Here is a 17,404-nt window from a genome sequence, read left to right as displayed (position 1 = left end):
AAAAAATTAGTGGGAAGTTAGAGGATTGGGAAGCTTTTAAAAACCAACAGAAGGCAACTTAAAAAGCCATAAGGAGAGAAAAGATGAAATATGAAAGTAAGCTAGCTATTAATATAAAAAAGGACCACACACAGAATGCTGGAGAAACTCAGGAGGCTAGGCTGCATCTATGGGAGAGTAAACAGTCAAAATTTTACTTGAAGCAGAACGACGACGACACCTGCTCCTACACTTCCTCCCTCACCACCATTCATGGCCCCAAATAGTTGTTCTAGGTGAGGAGACACTTCACCTGCGAGTCTGTTGGGGGTCATCCACTGTATCTGGTGTGGTCTCCTGTATATCGTTGAGACCTGAAGTAGATTAGAAGACCGCTTCGTTCAGCACCTACGCTCCAATTGCCAGAAAAAGCTGGATATCCCGGTGGCCACACATTTCAATTCTACTTCCCATTCTGACTTGTCAGTCCATACCCTCCTCTACTGAGGAGATGAGGCCACACTCAGGTTGGAAGGGCAACACCTTATATTCCTTCTGGATAGCCTCCAACCTAATGGACTGATCATCAATTTCTCAAACTTATGCTTCACAGTTCCCAGATTCTGTTTCTCTCTCACCTAATCTTCCTACTTCCCATCACTTCCCTCTGGTGCTCCTCCCCCTTCTTTTTCCCATGGTTTTCTACCCTCTTCTATCAGATACCCCCTCCTCCAGCTCTTTATATCTCTTTCAGCTATCAATTTCCCATCTCTTTACTTCACCTTTCCCTCTGTCCCAGTTTTACCTATCACCTACTACCTCAAACCTCTTCCTCCCTCCCCCCCACCTCCTTCTTGCCCTGGCTTCTCATCTTTTTTCCCAGTCCTGATGAAGGACGTTGGGCCAAAATGTCGACTGTTTACTCTTCTTTAGATGCTGCCTGGCCTGCTGAGTTTTTCCAGCATTCTGTGTGTTGCTTGGATTACCAGCATCTGTAGATTTTCTCAATTTTTGTGAATATTTAAAAAAGTGATACAAAAAGCATTTCCACATACATAAAGAGAAAAAGAGAGACAAGTGTAGATTCCGGGCTGCTGAACAATGATGCTGGACAAGTAGCAATGGGAGACAAAGAAATGGTGGAGGAACTTAATTAAGTACTTTGCTTCAGTCTTCACTGTGGAATATCATAAAAGTATGGCAGATATGCAAATGTGTCAGATATGCGAGAATGTCAGGGAACAGAGGTGAGTATAGCTGCTATTACTAAGGTGAAGGTGCTTTGGAAGCTGAAAGGTCTGAAGGAGACTAGTCATCTGGAACAAATTCACTTACACGCCAGAGTTCTGAAAGAAGTAGCTGAAGAGATTGTGGAGGGATTAGTAGAGATCTTTTAAGAATCACTAGGTTCTGTAAGGTTCCAGAATACTGAAAAATTGCAAATGTTACTCTACTCTATAAGGAGAGAGGAAGGCAAAAGACACAAAATTATAGGCCAGTTAGTCTGGCTTCAGTGGCTGGTAAAACATTGGAGTCCATTATTAAAGATGAGGTTTTATGGTATTTGAAAGCACATGATAAAATACACCAAAGTCAGCATGGTTTCCTTTAGAGGAATTCCATGACCTTACTACTTGTTTGCCTTATTTCCATAGACTCCTTGCCAGTTTCCTTAGTAAATACAGATGCAAAAAGCCCATTTAAGATCTCCCCCATTTCTTTTGGTTCCATACATAGCCGACCACTCTAATCTTCAAGAGGACCAATTTTATCCCTTACTATCCTTTTGCTTTTATACACCTGTAGAAGCTCTTAGGATTATCCTTCACCTTGACTGCCAAAGCAACCTCGTCTTCTTTTGGTCTTCCCGATATCTTTCTTAAGTACTTTCTTGCACTTTTTATATTCCTGAAGCACCTTATTTGCTCCTTGTTGCCTATACCTGTCATATATCTCTCTCTCTTCTTCATCAGATTTCCAATATCCCTCAAAAACCAAGGTTCCTTATTCTTAGTCACTTTGCCTTTAATCCTGACAGGAACATACAAACTCTGTACTCTCAAAATTTCTCCTTTGAAGGCCTCCCACTTACCAATCACATCCTTGCCAGAGAACAACCTGTCCCATTCCACACTTTTTAGATCCTTTCTCATTTCTTCAAATTTGGCCTTTTACCAGTTTAGTACCTCAACCCAAGGACCAGATCTATCTTTATCCATAACCAAGCTGAAACTAATGGCGTTATGATCACTAGACCCAAAGTGTTCCCCTACACACACTTCCGTCACTTGTCCTAACTCATTTCCTAATAGGAGATCTAATATTGCATCCTCTCTAGTTGGTACCTCTATATATTGATTTAGAGAACTTTTCTGAACACATTTTACAAACTCTAACCCGTGTAGCCCTTTAACAGCTTTATAATTCTTACTTTGACTATATGGTTAGTAAAGAAATGTGAAAAAGAACAAAAAGGGCCCAATCTTATGAAACAGTCTATTGTGCAATGTTGGAGCTCACTGATAGGCCTATCGTCCACCATCGATCTCCTCCGATCGTTGCTGCCCTTCGGATCCTCGCTCCAAGTCCAACCCGTCTGGTGGTCTACCAACTCTCTCCATTCGCGTCTTCTCTCATCTCTCCCCGGCCAAAGACCGCGAAAGCCTGTCTTCCAGACTCACAAGAAAGAACAACAGCATGCTAAACCCCCTCATCTCTAGTCATAACCCAAACATTGCTGCTACAGAGAAACCATTACATTATTAGTGAAACCTTACAGCATGTTACAGGCAGAAGAAAGGAAATTATAGGCCAGTTAGTCTGACTTAAATGGTTGGGTAGATGTTGGAGTCCATTATTAAGGTTGAGGTTTTAGGATATTTGGAGGCACATAATAATAGGCCAAAGCCAGCATGATTTCCTTAAGGGAAAATCTTCCCTAACAAATTTGTTGGAATTCCTTGAGGAAATAGGCAGGATAGACAATAGAGGGTCAGTGGATGTTGCTTACTTGGATTTTCAGAAGGCCATTGACAAGGTACTACACACAAGGTAGCTTAACAAGAACCCATGGTATTATAGCAAGAACAGAAGATTGGCACATTGGCAGAAGACAGAATGGGAAAATAAAAGAGAAAAACTGCATATGCTGGAAATCCAAGCTACACAGACATACACACACGAAATGCTGGAGGAACTCATCAGGGTCTCGGCCTGAAACGCCAACTGTTCACTCTTTTCCATAAATGCTGCCTGGCCTGTTGAGTTCCTCCACCATTTTGTGTGTGTTACATGGGAATCAAAGGGACCTTTTCTAGTTGGTGACTGTGACTGGTGGTGTTCTGCAGGGGTCGGTATTGAGACTGCTTCTCTTCACAATATGTGCCTAACACTTGCACAGTATTATAATTCAATGAATTGGGTGATGGTACTGATGGCTTAGTGGTCAAGTCTGCAGATGATATGAAGATGGGTAGAGGAGCAAGTAGTTTTAAGGGAGCAGGGAGACTGCAGAGGAATTGGACAGATGGGGAGAATGGGCTATTAGCGGCACATGGAATATAGTGTAGGCAAATGTATGGTCATACACTATGGTAGAAGGAATAAAAGTGTAGACTATTTTCTAACCGGAAGAAAATTCAAAAATCAGAGCTGCAAAGGGACTTGGGAGACATTGCGCAGGATTCCCAACATGTTCACTTGCAGGTTGAGTTGGTGGTAAGGAAGACAAATGTAATATTAGCATTCATTTTGAGAGGACTGGAACATAAGAGCAAGTATGTGATGTCTTTATAAAGCATTTGTCAGACCACTCTTGGCAGTATTGTGAGCAGTTTTGGGCCGCTTATCTACAAAAAAAAATGCACTGGGATTAGAAAGGGTCCAGAGGAGGTTCACAAGAATTATTCTGGGAATGAAAGGGTTGTTGGATGAGGAGCATGTGATGGCTCTGGGCCGGTACTCGCTGGAGTTCAGAAGAATGAAGGAGGATCTCATTGAAACCTATTGAATATTGAAAGGCCTAGACAGAGTGGATGTGTAGAGGATGTCTCCCATAGTAGGGGAGTCTAGGATCTGAGGGCACAGCCTCAGAATTAAGGAAGAGAGAGGAAGAGGAATTTCTTAAACCAGAGTGGTAAATCTGTGGAATTCATTGCCAAGGTTGGTTTTGGAGGACAAATTATTAAGTATATTTAAAGCAAAAGTTGATAGGTATGGATTAGCAGGGTGTCAAAGGTTACACAGAGAAGGCAGGAGAATGAGAAGGATAATAAATCAGCCATGATGGAATGGCAGTATAGACTCCATGGGCTGATTAGCCTAATTCTACTCCCATGTCTTATTATCATATAAAACCCTTTAAGGTTGCTTTTATGTTTTCATTTTCTGCAACAATTATTCCTTATCACCAATTGCAAAACCAGTAATAAATCAACATTTGTTTTACAACTGATGTTGATAATGAAAGAGTAGGAAAGAAATTAAACATAAGTGAGAAAGATGCTATTTGGGGATAATTCCACTTAATATTTTTCTTCAACACAAGCCAACTGCCAGATTTAGCAAATATGTACTTTATTTGTCTTGTTGCAAATAAAAAAAAATAAAACAGGACCAACAACCCTAACTACATACTACCTTATTCTAGAAGGCATCTTCAAGCAGAATCATATATAAATTGGCACTAGTGGATCAATGATCACCTTCTTCACATGCACAAAATGTACAATGACCAATATTTTACAAAATACATGGATTCCAAATGAATGAAGACAACTAAAAATGCTTAAGATTTTAAGCGTGCATACAATCAAACTCTGAAGTAAGCACGTGTTAATTTTAGTTATTTAATTTTGTTTCAACTGAAATGCAATGAATCACAAGACAAAAACAATGTTATTCAGAGATTTTGCTTCATTTGTTGCCTTTGATTGTTGAAGTTCTTAAGATAGCAGTGGGACTACATAGGTATTGAGGAAACAGGTACCAAGAAGTCCTATTCTCCACAGAAAAGATGTCCTACACCAAATCCAAAATCATTCATTCTTCAATTAGCACAACTTTGTTGTACATTACAGTTCCAAGGCTGGAAATCGAGCTGCTTCTGGATTCAAAATATCAGACAAGAAGTGAATAGTGCCAGCCATCCCTGTAAAACACAAAAGTGCAATTATTGGCCCATTTATCCATTTATAGTCCAGTAAAAGAGGTCACCCAGCTAACAATTTCCACATGCCACCTTGTGCATGGATTTTTTTTTAGTAGAAACTGGAGCTCTATGCAATAATAGTCATTTCAATTTCTGATTGAAAATAGAAATTTTAAACATTGATCTGTAGAAATTGGTCAGGCTCGGTCTTTATTGCTCTGAACATAGCAGAATGAGGGGTAACCTGAAATTATTTTAAATAATATTTAAAGTTATGTGGCATTAATAAGGTGGATGCTTACGGTCTTTTCCTTAAAGTCTACAACAAGGGGGCTGAGATTAAGGGTGAGAGAGGAAAGATCTAAAAGAGACCTGAGGGGCAACTTCTTCATGCAGAGAACAGTAACTATGGAACATGCTGCCAGAAGAAGCAGTTGAGGTACAATGCTATCACTTAAGAGGCACTTGGATAGGTACATGCAGGGAAGGGTCTTAAAGGGAAATGAGCAGGCAGGTAACTGGGTGACTGCCTCCTCATAGGAGAAGGAAGGAAAATGGGCAGCCAGTGCAACCCTGTGGCCATTCCCCTCAATAATAAGGATAACACTTTGAATACTGTTGAGGAGACAACCTACTGGAGGGAGCCACAGCGACTAGGCACTGAGTCTGGTGTTGTAGCTCAGAAGAGAAGCAAGGTGAAGAGGACTGCAGTAGTGATAGGAGACTTCATAAAGGAATAAATACGAGATTCTGTGGGTGTGATTGAGGCACCTGAATGGTATGCTGGGGTCAGGGATGTCTTGGTTCGGGTCCATGTCATTCTAAAAGGGGGAGGGGGAGCAGCCAGAAGTCTTGCTATGTATTGGCACCAATGACAAAGGTGAGGACACAGGAAAGCTGAGGACGTCCTGAAGAGAGGTTTTAGAGAGCTAGGTAGAAAGCTGAAAAGCAGGACCTCCAGGGTAGTAATCTCCAGAATCACATGCCAATGAAGGTAAGAATAGGATAATTTAGCAGATGAATGAGTGGTCGAAGAATTGGTGCAGAGGGCAGGGTTTCAGATTTCTGGATCATTGGGATCTCTTCTAGAGACGGTAAGACCTGTAACAAAGGGATTGGGTTACATCTGAACCCTAGGGGAACCAATACCCTTGCAGGTAGGTTTGCTAGACTATTTGGGAGGATTTAAAATAATTTGGCTGGGGAACAAGAACTGGAGTGATAGGGCTGAGGATGGGGTTTACAAACAGAGGCAGTGTGTAGTGAGACTGCTAATAAGAAGAGGCTGATGATAGGGCAAAAGTGCAGTCAATAGGATGAGTTGGGCACAAAATTGAAAAGAGTGATGAATACAAGACTAAAAATGTTATATCTGAATGCATGCAGTATACGGAATAAGGCTGATGACCTTGTAGCAGTTACAAATTGGCTTGTATGATGTTGTGGGCATCATGGAGTCATTGCTGAAAGAAGGTTATAGCTGCAAACTTAATATCCAAAAATACACATTGTATTGAAAGGACAGGCAGGAAGCAGAAGGGGTGGGTGGCTCTATTGGTAAAACATGAAATCAAATCACTAGAAAGAGGTGACATAGGATTGGAAGGTGTGAAATCATTGTGGGCAGAGCTAAAAAACTGCAAGGGTAAAAATACCCTGATGGGAATTATATGCAGACCTCTGAAAAGTACCAAAGATATGGTCTACAAATTACAATTGGAGATAGAAAATGCATGTCAAAAGGGCAACGTTACAATAAGCATGGGAGAATGTCAATATGCAGGTAGACTGGGCAAGATCAGGATTCCAAGAGTGGGAATTTGTATAATACTTATGAGATGGCTTTTTAGAGCAGTTTGTGATTGTGCCCAGTAGGAGATCAGCTATTCTGGATTGGCAGTTGTTGCAATGAATTGGAACTGATTAGAGAGCTTAAGGTAAAGGAGCCAGTGATCATAATATGAAAGTTCTCACCATGCAATTTTAGAAAGAGAAGCTGAAGTCAGATGTATCTGTATTACAGGGAGTAAAAGGAATTACAGAAACATGAGAGAGGAGCTGGCCAAAATTGATTGGAAGGGGACACTAGTAGGGATGACGGCACAGCAACAATTGCTGGAGTTTCTGGGAGCAATTTGGAAGCCACAAGTTAGATACATCCCAAAGGACAAGTCATATTCTAAAGGCAGGATGACGCAAGTATGGCTGACAAGAGAAGTCAAAGCCCATGTAAAAGACAAAAGAGAGGGCATATAATATTGAAAAAAAAAGTGGGAAGTTAGAGGACTGGAAACTTTTAAAAACCACCAGAAGGCAACTAAAATGTCATTAAGAGAGAAAAGATGGAATACAAAGGTAAGCTAGCCAATAGTATTAAAGAGAATACCAAAAGTTTCTTCAGATACATGAAGTGTAAATGAGAGGCAAGAGTAGATATCGGCTGCTGGAGAGGTAGTAATGGGGACACTAAAATGGCAAATGACCTGAGTCAGTATTTTGTATCAGTCTTCACTGTTGAAGACACTAGCAGTATTCCAGATGTTTGAGAGTGTTGGGGGCAGAAGTGAGCACAGTTGCTATTACTAGGGAGAAGGTGCATGGGAAACTGAGAGGTCTGATGTAGTTAAATCACCTGGACCAGATGGTCTACATACCAGGGTTCTGAAAGAAGTAACTGAAGAGACTGTGGAGGCATTAGTAATAATCTTTCAAGAATCAACAGATTCTGGCATTGTTCTGGAAGACTGGAAAATTGCAGAAGTCACTTCACTCTTGAAGAAGGGAAATTAAAGGCCAGTTATCCTGACCTCAGTGTTGGAAGATGGAGTCAATTGTTAAGGATATGGTTTTAAGTTACTTGGAGGCACATGATAAAATAGGTCAAAATCAGAACGTTTCCTTAAGGGAAAATCTAGCCTGAGAAATCTGTTGGAATTCCTTGAAGAAATAACAAGCAGGATAGACAAAGGAGAATCAGTGGATGTCGTGTACTTGGATTTTCAGAAGGCCTTTCACAAGGTGCCACGTACAAGGCTGCTTAACAAGTTAAGAGCCCATGGTATTACAAGAAAGATACTAGCATGGATACAGCACTGGCTGATTGGCACGAGGCAAAGAGTGGGAATAAAGGGAGCCTTTTCTGGTTGGCTGCTGGTGACTAGTGGTGTTCCAGAGTCTGTATTGGGATCATTTCTTATATTAATTGTCAATGATTTTTAAGATGGATTTGATGGCTTTGTGGCCAAGCTTGCAGACAATATGAAAACAGGTGGAGGGGCAGGTAGTGTTGAGGAAGCAGAGGCTATAAAAGGACTTAAACAGATTAGGAAAATTGGCAAAGAAGTGGCAGATGGAATATAGTGTCAGGAATTGTATGGTCATGCACCTTGGTGAATAAAATAAAAGCATAGACTATTTTCTAAATGGAGAGAAAATATTTAAAAATTTGAAGTGCAATAGGACTTGGAAGACCTCTTGCAAGATTTCCTAAAGATTAATTTGCAGCTCGAGTCGGTGGTGAAGAAAGCAAATGAAATGCTGTCCTCTTGAAATGAATGCTTAGAACATAAAAACAATGAAGTAATGTTGAGGCTTCATAAGGTACTGGTGAGGCCTTACTTGGAGTACTGTGAGCAGTTTTGAGTGTCTTATCTAAGAAAGGACATGCTGACATTGTAGAGTGTTTAAAGGAGGTTCACAAAAATTATTCTGGGATTAAAAGGCTTATCTATTGAGGAGCATTTGATGGCTCTGGGTCTGTTCTCACTGTAAGTCATAAGAATAAAGGACTATCTCATCGAAATATATTGAATGTTGAAAGGCCTTGAGAGAGTGGATGTGGAGAGGATGTTTCCTCTGATGGGTGAGTCTAAGATAAGAGGATACAGCCTCAGAATGGAGGAATGTCAATTTAGAACAGAGAGAAGGAGAAATTTCTTTAGCGAGAATGTGGTGAATCTGTGGAATTCATTGCCACAGCTGGCTGTGGAGGCCAAATCACTGGGTATATTTAAGGCAGAGAATGACACATAATACAGGAAGAAAGCAGGAGATTGGGACCAACAGGGACATGGATCAACTGTGATGAAATGGCGGAGCAAACTCTTTGGGCCAAATGGCCTAATTCTGTTCCTATATCTTATCGTCCTATGGGCTAAATGCAAGGAATTGGGAATTGGGACTAGCATGATGAGCATGGTCATCATGGACTTGTCAGGCCAAAGCACCCATGTGTTGATCTATAGCTCTATAAATATGTAACACTACTTGGAAGAACCTTTTACTGGTCTTTTTCCTTTAGATCCTTAGTCAATTATTACAGGTGTATAATATGTGTCAATGGCATTGTTTTTTACTATATGCATATTGAGTGATTTAATTGATTTTCTTTTTGCATTATGTATTAACTGTCAAGCTGGTTGCATCTGAAGGGGATTGTGGTTGATAATTATTTCTATTTTACATAGAACTAGAACAGCACAGCATAGGCCCTTCAGCCCACACTGTTGTGCTGACTTTTTAAACCTACTCCAAATAGCCCTTCCCTCCCACAAAGCCCTCCATATTTTTTCATTCATGAGTCCAGGAGTCCTAGAGTATCCGGCTCTACCATTATCCCCAGCAGAGCTTTCCATGCACCTACCACTCTCGGTAAAAAAAACCCTGCCTCTGACCTCCTCCACTACCCTCTCCACCAATCACATCTCATATTATGCCCTTTCATACAGTATTAGCCATTTCCTTCCTGGGAAAAAGACACTGGCTTTCTACAGTACTCAGTCTATGCCACTCATAATTTTTATACACCTCTATCAAGTATCCTCTCATCCTCCTTTGATTCAAAGAGAAAAGCTGTAGCTCACTCAACCTTTCCTCATGACATGTTATCTAATCCAGGCAGTATCCTGATAAATCTTCTCTGCATTCTTTGTAAAGCTTCCACATCTTTTCTATAATGAATGGAATGGAATACTCCAACTGTGGTCTTACACTTGCTTGTAAGTAGAGAATGTGAGTGAGGTACTTAATGAGTACCTTGCTTCAGTACTTCCAAGGCAAAGGACCCGGAGGATCAGGAGATCAGTGCTGAGTGCATTAATATATTAGGACGTTTACAGATCAAGGAAGAGTAAGTGTTTGATTGCCTATTGAATATTAAGATAGATAACTCCCAGCACCTGATGGGATTTACCCCAGGTTATTAGCCAGAGGACTGCAAATGTTGTACCTCTATTTAAGAAGGAACAAGAGAATCCTTGTCTCACATCAGTTGTAGGGAAATTGCTGCAGAAAATTCTTAAGGACAGGATATATGAGCATTTGGAAACCTGTGGCCTACTTAGGGAGATCCAGCTTGGCTTTGTGTGGGGTAGATCACATCCTACCAAGATGATTAAGATTTTTGGCAAGGTGACAAGAAAGACTGATGAAGGTAGAGCAGTGGACGTTGTCTACATTGATTTTAGTAAGGCATTTGACAAAGTCCCTCATGGAAGGCTAATAGGATGCAACAAATTAGCTATGTGGATTCAGAAGTGGCTTATGCATAGAAGACAGAGTAATGGTTGAAGGGACTCATTCAAGCTGGAGACCTGTGATTCACAGGGATCGGTGCTGGGACCTCTGGTGTTTGTGATGTATGTAAGTGACATGGATGAAAGTGTAGATGTGTAGGTCAGTAAGCTTGTGGATGATGCCAAGATTGATGGAGATATGGATAGTGTAGAAGATTGGCGAACAATACAGTGCGATATAGATCAGATGCAGGCATGGGCAGAGAAATGGCAGATGGAGTTTAACCCAGATAAATCTGAGGTGCTACACTTTGGTATGGCAAGACCCTTAACAGTGTTGCTGAACAGAGAGATCTTGGGGTCCATATTCACAGCTCCATGAAAGAGGTTACACAGGTTGATAGGGTGGTTACGGCAGCTTATGGAATGCTTGCTTTTATTAATCGAGGCATTAAGTTCAAAAGTGAAGAGGTTATGTTGCAACTTTATAAAACTCTGGTTTTAAAGTTATATCTGGAGTATTGCATACAGTTCTGGTCGCCACACTATAGGAAGGATGTTGAGGCTTTGGAGAGGTTTACCAAGATGCTGCCTGGTTTACAGGGCAGGTGCTATCATGAGAGGCTAGACAAACTTGGGTTGTTTTTTTTTGGAGCAGAAGCTGAGGGGAGATCTGATAGAAGTTTATAAGAATATACAAGGCATAGAAAGAGTAGACAAGGACTATCTTTTTTCGAGAGTAGTAATGTCTAATACCAGAGGGTATGCATTGAAGGGGAGTAGGTTCAAAGGGGATGTGAGGAATAAGTTTTTTTTACTCAAGAGAGTGGAGGATGCCTGGAATGCAGATGGAGGCAAATACATTACAGGCTTTTAAGGGACGTTTAGATAGCCACATGAATGGGAGGAAGACAGAGGGATATGGTCATTGTGTAGGTAGGACGGATTTGTTTAGGGGGATTTTGGATTTACTTTTTAGCTGGTTCAGCATAATATTGTGGGCTGAAGCACCTGTTCCTGTGCTGTCCTGTTCTTTGTTCTAACCAGGGTTTTAGAGAGTTGCAAAATTACCTTGCAGTTCTTGAACTCAATACCCCGATTAATGAAGGCCAACACACCATTCTAGGAATCAGCATTCCATACCACGAATCCTGTCTCTGAATCTTGTACTCCGTCTTAAAGTTTGATCTTCCAAAGAGTATCACTTCATATTTTTGCATACTGAACTACATCTGCCACTTCTCAGCCCTGCTCTGCATCCTATCAGTGTCCTATACAACAAGCACCTACCACCAACACTACCAACTGTCACATCATCTACATGAAACTTTTGTGTCATTTTGGCATACAACATCCACCCCCCCAATAAAGTATAACGTGCAATAAATCTACTCTCTTACAGTATTTAGAGGGCTAATATGTCCAATTCATAATTCATGCAATCTGTTCAAATTTCATTACAAGCTTAATGGGTATTGAGTCCTGACTCAATATAATAGCAAATATTTAATGGAAAATGGTAGCCTCATTAAATAGTATTCCATTTATTTGGAGGAATTTACTTGTACCAATAATGTTTGAGTTTACAAGATCCAAATCTAAGAATTACATCACTTGAAACTATGTAAAAATGTAATACTGCAGATACAATTACTCTGAAATAAGAATGGAAAATATAGGAAATATTTAGGAGAATATCAGAATCTGATATTTGCTTCAGAAACTGCAAACTTAAAAAAATACAATGCTTATCAATTTGTAGATCAACCCAGCAATGGCATCTTTTTCACCTTGTCTTAATGAGTTCAGATGAAGAGGCCCAATGTAATCTTGGGGAACAGCATGTTATCTTTTGTCTGCGACCAGCAGAACTCAATTTTGAAGTCTGCATCTTCAGGTATCTTGCACTTTCATTGTTTGTATCAGGACTGGTCATTTTTCTTTGCCACTCTCTTTCTTTCCTTTGTATATTTTGACCCACCCTTCATAAATTTAATAACACATTCTACAGCCAGAAAAGCTCAACTGCCCATCTTGTATGATTACTTCATGATATAACATATACTTATTTTGCTCTCATATATTAACCTCTCCACCTTCTCTGCTACCCAAAATATCTAGCTTTCTCTCTTTCTCACTTCTGACAAAGGCTCTTCATTCTGAAATGTTAACATTTCTTTTTCCACAGATGCTGCTCAAACAGTCATTCAGTACAGAAATAGGCCCTTTAGCCTGACTCATTCATGTTGCCTACCTGAGTTAATCCCCTTTGATAGTGTTTGGCTGAAATTCTTCCTTATCCACATCTTTTAAAATTGTGATTGTACTTACCACTACTACTTCTCTGGCAGTTTTTAATCCACCATCCTATGAGTGGGTAAAACTTATCACTTCAAATCTTTCCACTCTCACCTTAAACCCGTACCCTCTAGTTTTAGACTTCACTAAACTGGAAAATGACTGCCCATTCACTATATCTACGCTCCTATGATTTTAAACCTCTGTGTCAGGGGTCCACAGACCCCTTGGTTAATGGTATTGGTCCATGGCATAAAAAAGGTTGGGCCCCCTGCTCTATAGGTTTACCCCTCATCCTGCTGTGTTGTCCCAGCCTATATAGTCTCAATTTAAAACTTAAACCCTCCAATCCAAGTAATATCCTTCTGAATATTTTCTGTACCTTCTCAGGCTTAATCACATCCTTTTTATAGCATGGTAACCAAAAGCACACACAATAATCCAAGTATAGTTTCAACATCTTGTACAGCTGTAACATGGCATCCCAGTCCCTCTGCTCAAATCGCCAGCCCATGAAGATAAACATACAATATGCCTTTTCATCACCAGTCTACAGGTGCCAGAACTTGAGAGAATTATGTACTTATAGCCCTGGAACATTCCATTCTACAACACCCCACAGGGCAGAGACCTTTTAGAATTTTATTTTTATTTCTAGCTTATTGCATCTGCAGCTTTTATTTCTGATTTTCAGATGAAGACTTGTTCAACTGAAACATCAACTCTGTTTTTCTCTCCAAAAGAGCTACCCGTCCTGTTAAGTATTTTCACCATTTTCTCAAAATTGAATTTGTTTCAGATTGTCAAATCATACAGATTTGCATCATCTCAAAACATTATTAAAAGGTCAACTATTGCACAATGTATTACCTTCAAACAAAGAATATGGTCTGTCAGGAATGCGGCATCCGTGAGTCCCATAATCCAAGCACCATTCTGCAAACTATAAATGAGAAGTTTCAAAGATGCATTTAGTTTGTTTTTTTATTGTTTTAAACAATTAATCAAAAATTGCTTGCGAGTAGCAAGCATATAAAAGCTCACAGAAAAAAGGATAGAATATCAGGCGTATAAAGGCTTACAGAAAAAAATGTGAAATGGTAAAATGGCTCAAAGAGAGGGGAAGCTGGTTAAATCATCAACTCACTGTCATATACCCCATAGCTGGTTTTACATTAATCAGGATTAAAAGCTAATTATGTGCCCACATCCTCTTGAGGAATAATGAAATTGGGCCAGTTTTGAAATTTAAAGAAAGGATATAGCTAAAATAGAACATTGAGGAATGTTTTGTATCTTTGGTTTCAATTGTGACGCCATGATGCAGTCAATGAAAATTATAATAAGTCACAAATGCACCTATGGACAACACATTTATTTTTAACAATTTGATAGTTCAGAATTAGTGACTAATAAATATAGATAACTAAAAAAAATTGAACACATACACTGTTTCAAGACTCCTGATGGTAGGATTAAAAAAAGTTAAGTGCTGAATAATATGATCAAAACTGTATTCCTTCATATTAACTAATGAAGAAGTTCAAGACAAGTTATTACATTGAGAGACGCAAGGAGTAAGAAATAAAGATATTTCCCTCTCAATGCGGTGAAGCTACTAGAATTCTGCCATACAGCCTGCTAATTTTTAGATTGTAAATTGATAAACATTTCCTAATCACACTTTAGCTTAGGTGATAATCTAATAAATCAATTATAATAAAATAAATGAACAAACATTTACATATGACTGTGTTGATCAGCTGTAGGTAGAAAAGGAAGAATTCAGATATTTAGACTGGAGTTCAGTTCTCTGCGAAACGTTTTTTCCTGGCTAACAGGCACACACCTTCAGATAAACTAAATCATGAACAACCTTAGCTCAAAGCCAACACAAATGGACAGAAGAAACATATTAGTGTATGTACTGTGGATGACCATTGTGTATGATAATCAAATGGCATGGCCAGGGTTAAGGTTTTAACAAGGCATGCAAGTTTCAAACAAGACCACGGCATCAATTACAATTTCTATCACAATTCACTTCACAACCAGCACACTCAAAACACCCCATGCACAGAATCAAATGTCCCTGTGAATGGTCAGAGGCTTTCTGTATAGCACTCTCTCCAGATCAGTCAACAATGAAAATGAAGACAAGATAACAAAGCCATCACCGCTTTTAGAAGATTGAGAAGCTTGGAAAGGAAGAGGAATCAGTCTATAGACCATGGTGAAGGTATATTATGCTGTTGTCATGCCCACTTTATGCTTGTGAGACTGTGTAGTGTATGAAAGGCATGCCAGACAATTCAACCATTTCCACGTGGCCTAACTATGTAGAATACTCCATGTGAAGTGGCAAGATTCCAAAACACACAGATTATGTCCCAAAAGCCATTGTTAAAAGAATTACATGTGATTGGGCAGGATATATCAGAAGAATGTCTAAGGACAGAATACTTAAGCAGTTACTTTATGGAGAACTAACTGAGGGCAAATGATCACATGGGAGGCATAAAAAAGAGATTCTGTAGAACATCCCTGAAGAGCTTCAACATCAACATATACCACTGTGCTCAAGCACTGAATCATTTATTTAGTGTAACTGCATAAAAAGTGGTGCTCATACATGAGGAAGTTATAATAGAGAAAACAAAGAGGAAAAGAGTATCTCAAAAAAATCGAGAGCTGTTGCTTCAGCATCCCTACACCTCTGACACTTAAGTGAATGGAACCATCTAGCCAGTATGTTGTCTGGATTAGAACACATTAGCTATAAAGAGAGGCTGGACAAATTTGGATTTTTTTCTCAGGAGCAAAGGGTGAGAGGTAATCTGATGGATAGCATCGATAGTCAAAAGTTTTATCCCCAGAAAGAAATGTCAAACATAGAGAGCAGCACACACTCTTCATTAGAGTTTGAGGAGATTCAGTATGTTACCAAAGTCTCTTGCAAATTTCGTTAGATGCACAGTGGAGAGCATTCTGACTGGTTGTATCACAGCCTGAAATAGAGTCTTCAATGAACAGGACCACAAGAAGCTGCGGAGGGCTGTAGACTCAGCTGGCTCCATCATGGGTACAACCATCCCCACCACTGAAGAACCCCACCATTGAAGACGTCTTCACAAAGTTTGCCGCAAAATGGCAGCGTCCATCATCAATGATAGGGCTGATCATAATGATGACCATAAGCAATGGGGTAGTTGGCAAGTAGATGCAGTGTGTAGTGAGACTCTGAGGAAGTACAGGCAGATGATAGAGGAAAATTGCAGTAAGTGGGGTGAGTTCAAATGTAACAGGGGGCCAAAACCAAAAAGGATGATAAATACAGGACTGAAGCTGTTATATTTGAACCCACACAGTATACGAAATAAGGTAGGTGATCTTATAGCGCAATTAGAGACTGGCAGGTATGATACTGTGAGCTTCTCCAAGTCGTGGCTGAAAGAAGACCATAGATGGGAGCTTAACATCTAAGGATGTTCCATTGTATCGAAAGGACAGGCAGGTAGGCAGAAGGGTGTGATAGCCCTATTGTTAAAAAAATGAAATTAAATTGTAGAGTCCTTGTGGGTATTGTTAAGAAACTGCAAGGGTAAAAAGATCCTGATGGAAGCCATATAGATCTCCCAACAGCGGCCAAGATTTGGGCTACAAATTACAACAGGAGATAGAAAATGCATGTTAAAAGGACCGTGTTGTGATAATCATGATGTTTTCAATATGCAGGTAGATTGGAAAAATTTAGTCGGTGCTGGATTCCAAGTGAGGAAATTTGTAGAATAACTACGAGATGGCTTTTTAGAGCAGCTTATGGTTGAACCTTCTAAGGGAATGGCAATTTTGGATTGAGTCACATGTAATGACCCAGATTGGATTAGGAAACTTAAGGTAAAGGAAGGCAGTGATCATATGATGATAGAATTCACCAGGAAGTTGAAAAGGAGAAGCGAAAATTGGATGTATCAGTAATTTACCCTGAAGTGTGAGAAGGAAAAGCTAAAATTAGATGTATCAGTATTACAGTGGAGTAAAGGGAATTACAAAGGCATGAGAAAGGAGTTGGCCACAGTTGACTGTTCAAAGTATATAACCATATAACAATTACAGCACGGAAACAGGTCATCTCAGCCTTTCTAGTCCGTGCTGAACGCTTACTCTCACCTAGTCCCACCGACCTGCACTCAGCCCATAACCCTCCATTTCCTGTCCATATACCTATCCAATTTTACTTTAAATGACAATATCAAACTTGCCTCTGCCACTTCTACTGGAAGCTCGTTCCACACAGCTACCACTCTCTGAGTAAAGAAATACCCCCTCCTGTTACCCCTAAACTTTTGCCCCCAACCCTCAACTCATGTCCTCTTGTTTGAATCTCCCCTACTCTCAATGGAAAAAGCCTATCCACGTCAACTCTATCTATCCCCCTCATAATTTTAAATACCTCTATCAAGTC

At 39.9% G+C, this 17,404-nt stretch overlaps 1 protein-coding gene across 1 annotated transcript in view; it reads right to left on the bottom strand.

Annotated features, from left to right (window-relative positions):
• Positions 1-4,537: 4,537 nt before the first annotated feature.
• The window catches only part of lancl2 (LanC lantibiotic synthetase component C-like 2 (bacterial)), a 53,560-nt gene continuing 40,693 nt past the window's right edge, over positions 4,538-17,404 (bottom strand). Inside the window, 2 exon segments of the mRNA XM_073054396.1 lie at positions 4,538-5,128; positions 13,810-13,882. Of these exon segments, the coding sequence (XP_072910497.1) occupies positions 5,052-5,128; positions 13,810-13,882 (150 nt within the window). The 3' untranslated portion in view covers positions 4,538-5,051.

Source organism: Hemitrygon akajei, chromosome 8 (genome assembly GCF_048418815.1).
Source record: "Hemitrygon akajei chromosome 8, sHemAka1.3, whole genome shotgun sequence".
Taxonomy (NCBI): Eukaryota; Metazoa; Chordata; class Chondrichthyes; order Myliobatiformes; family Dasyatidae; genus Hemitrygon; species Hemitrygon akajei.
This window is presented reverse-complemented; position numbering and strand designations above follow the sequence as displayed.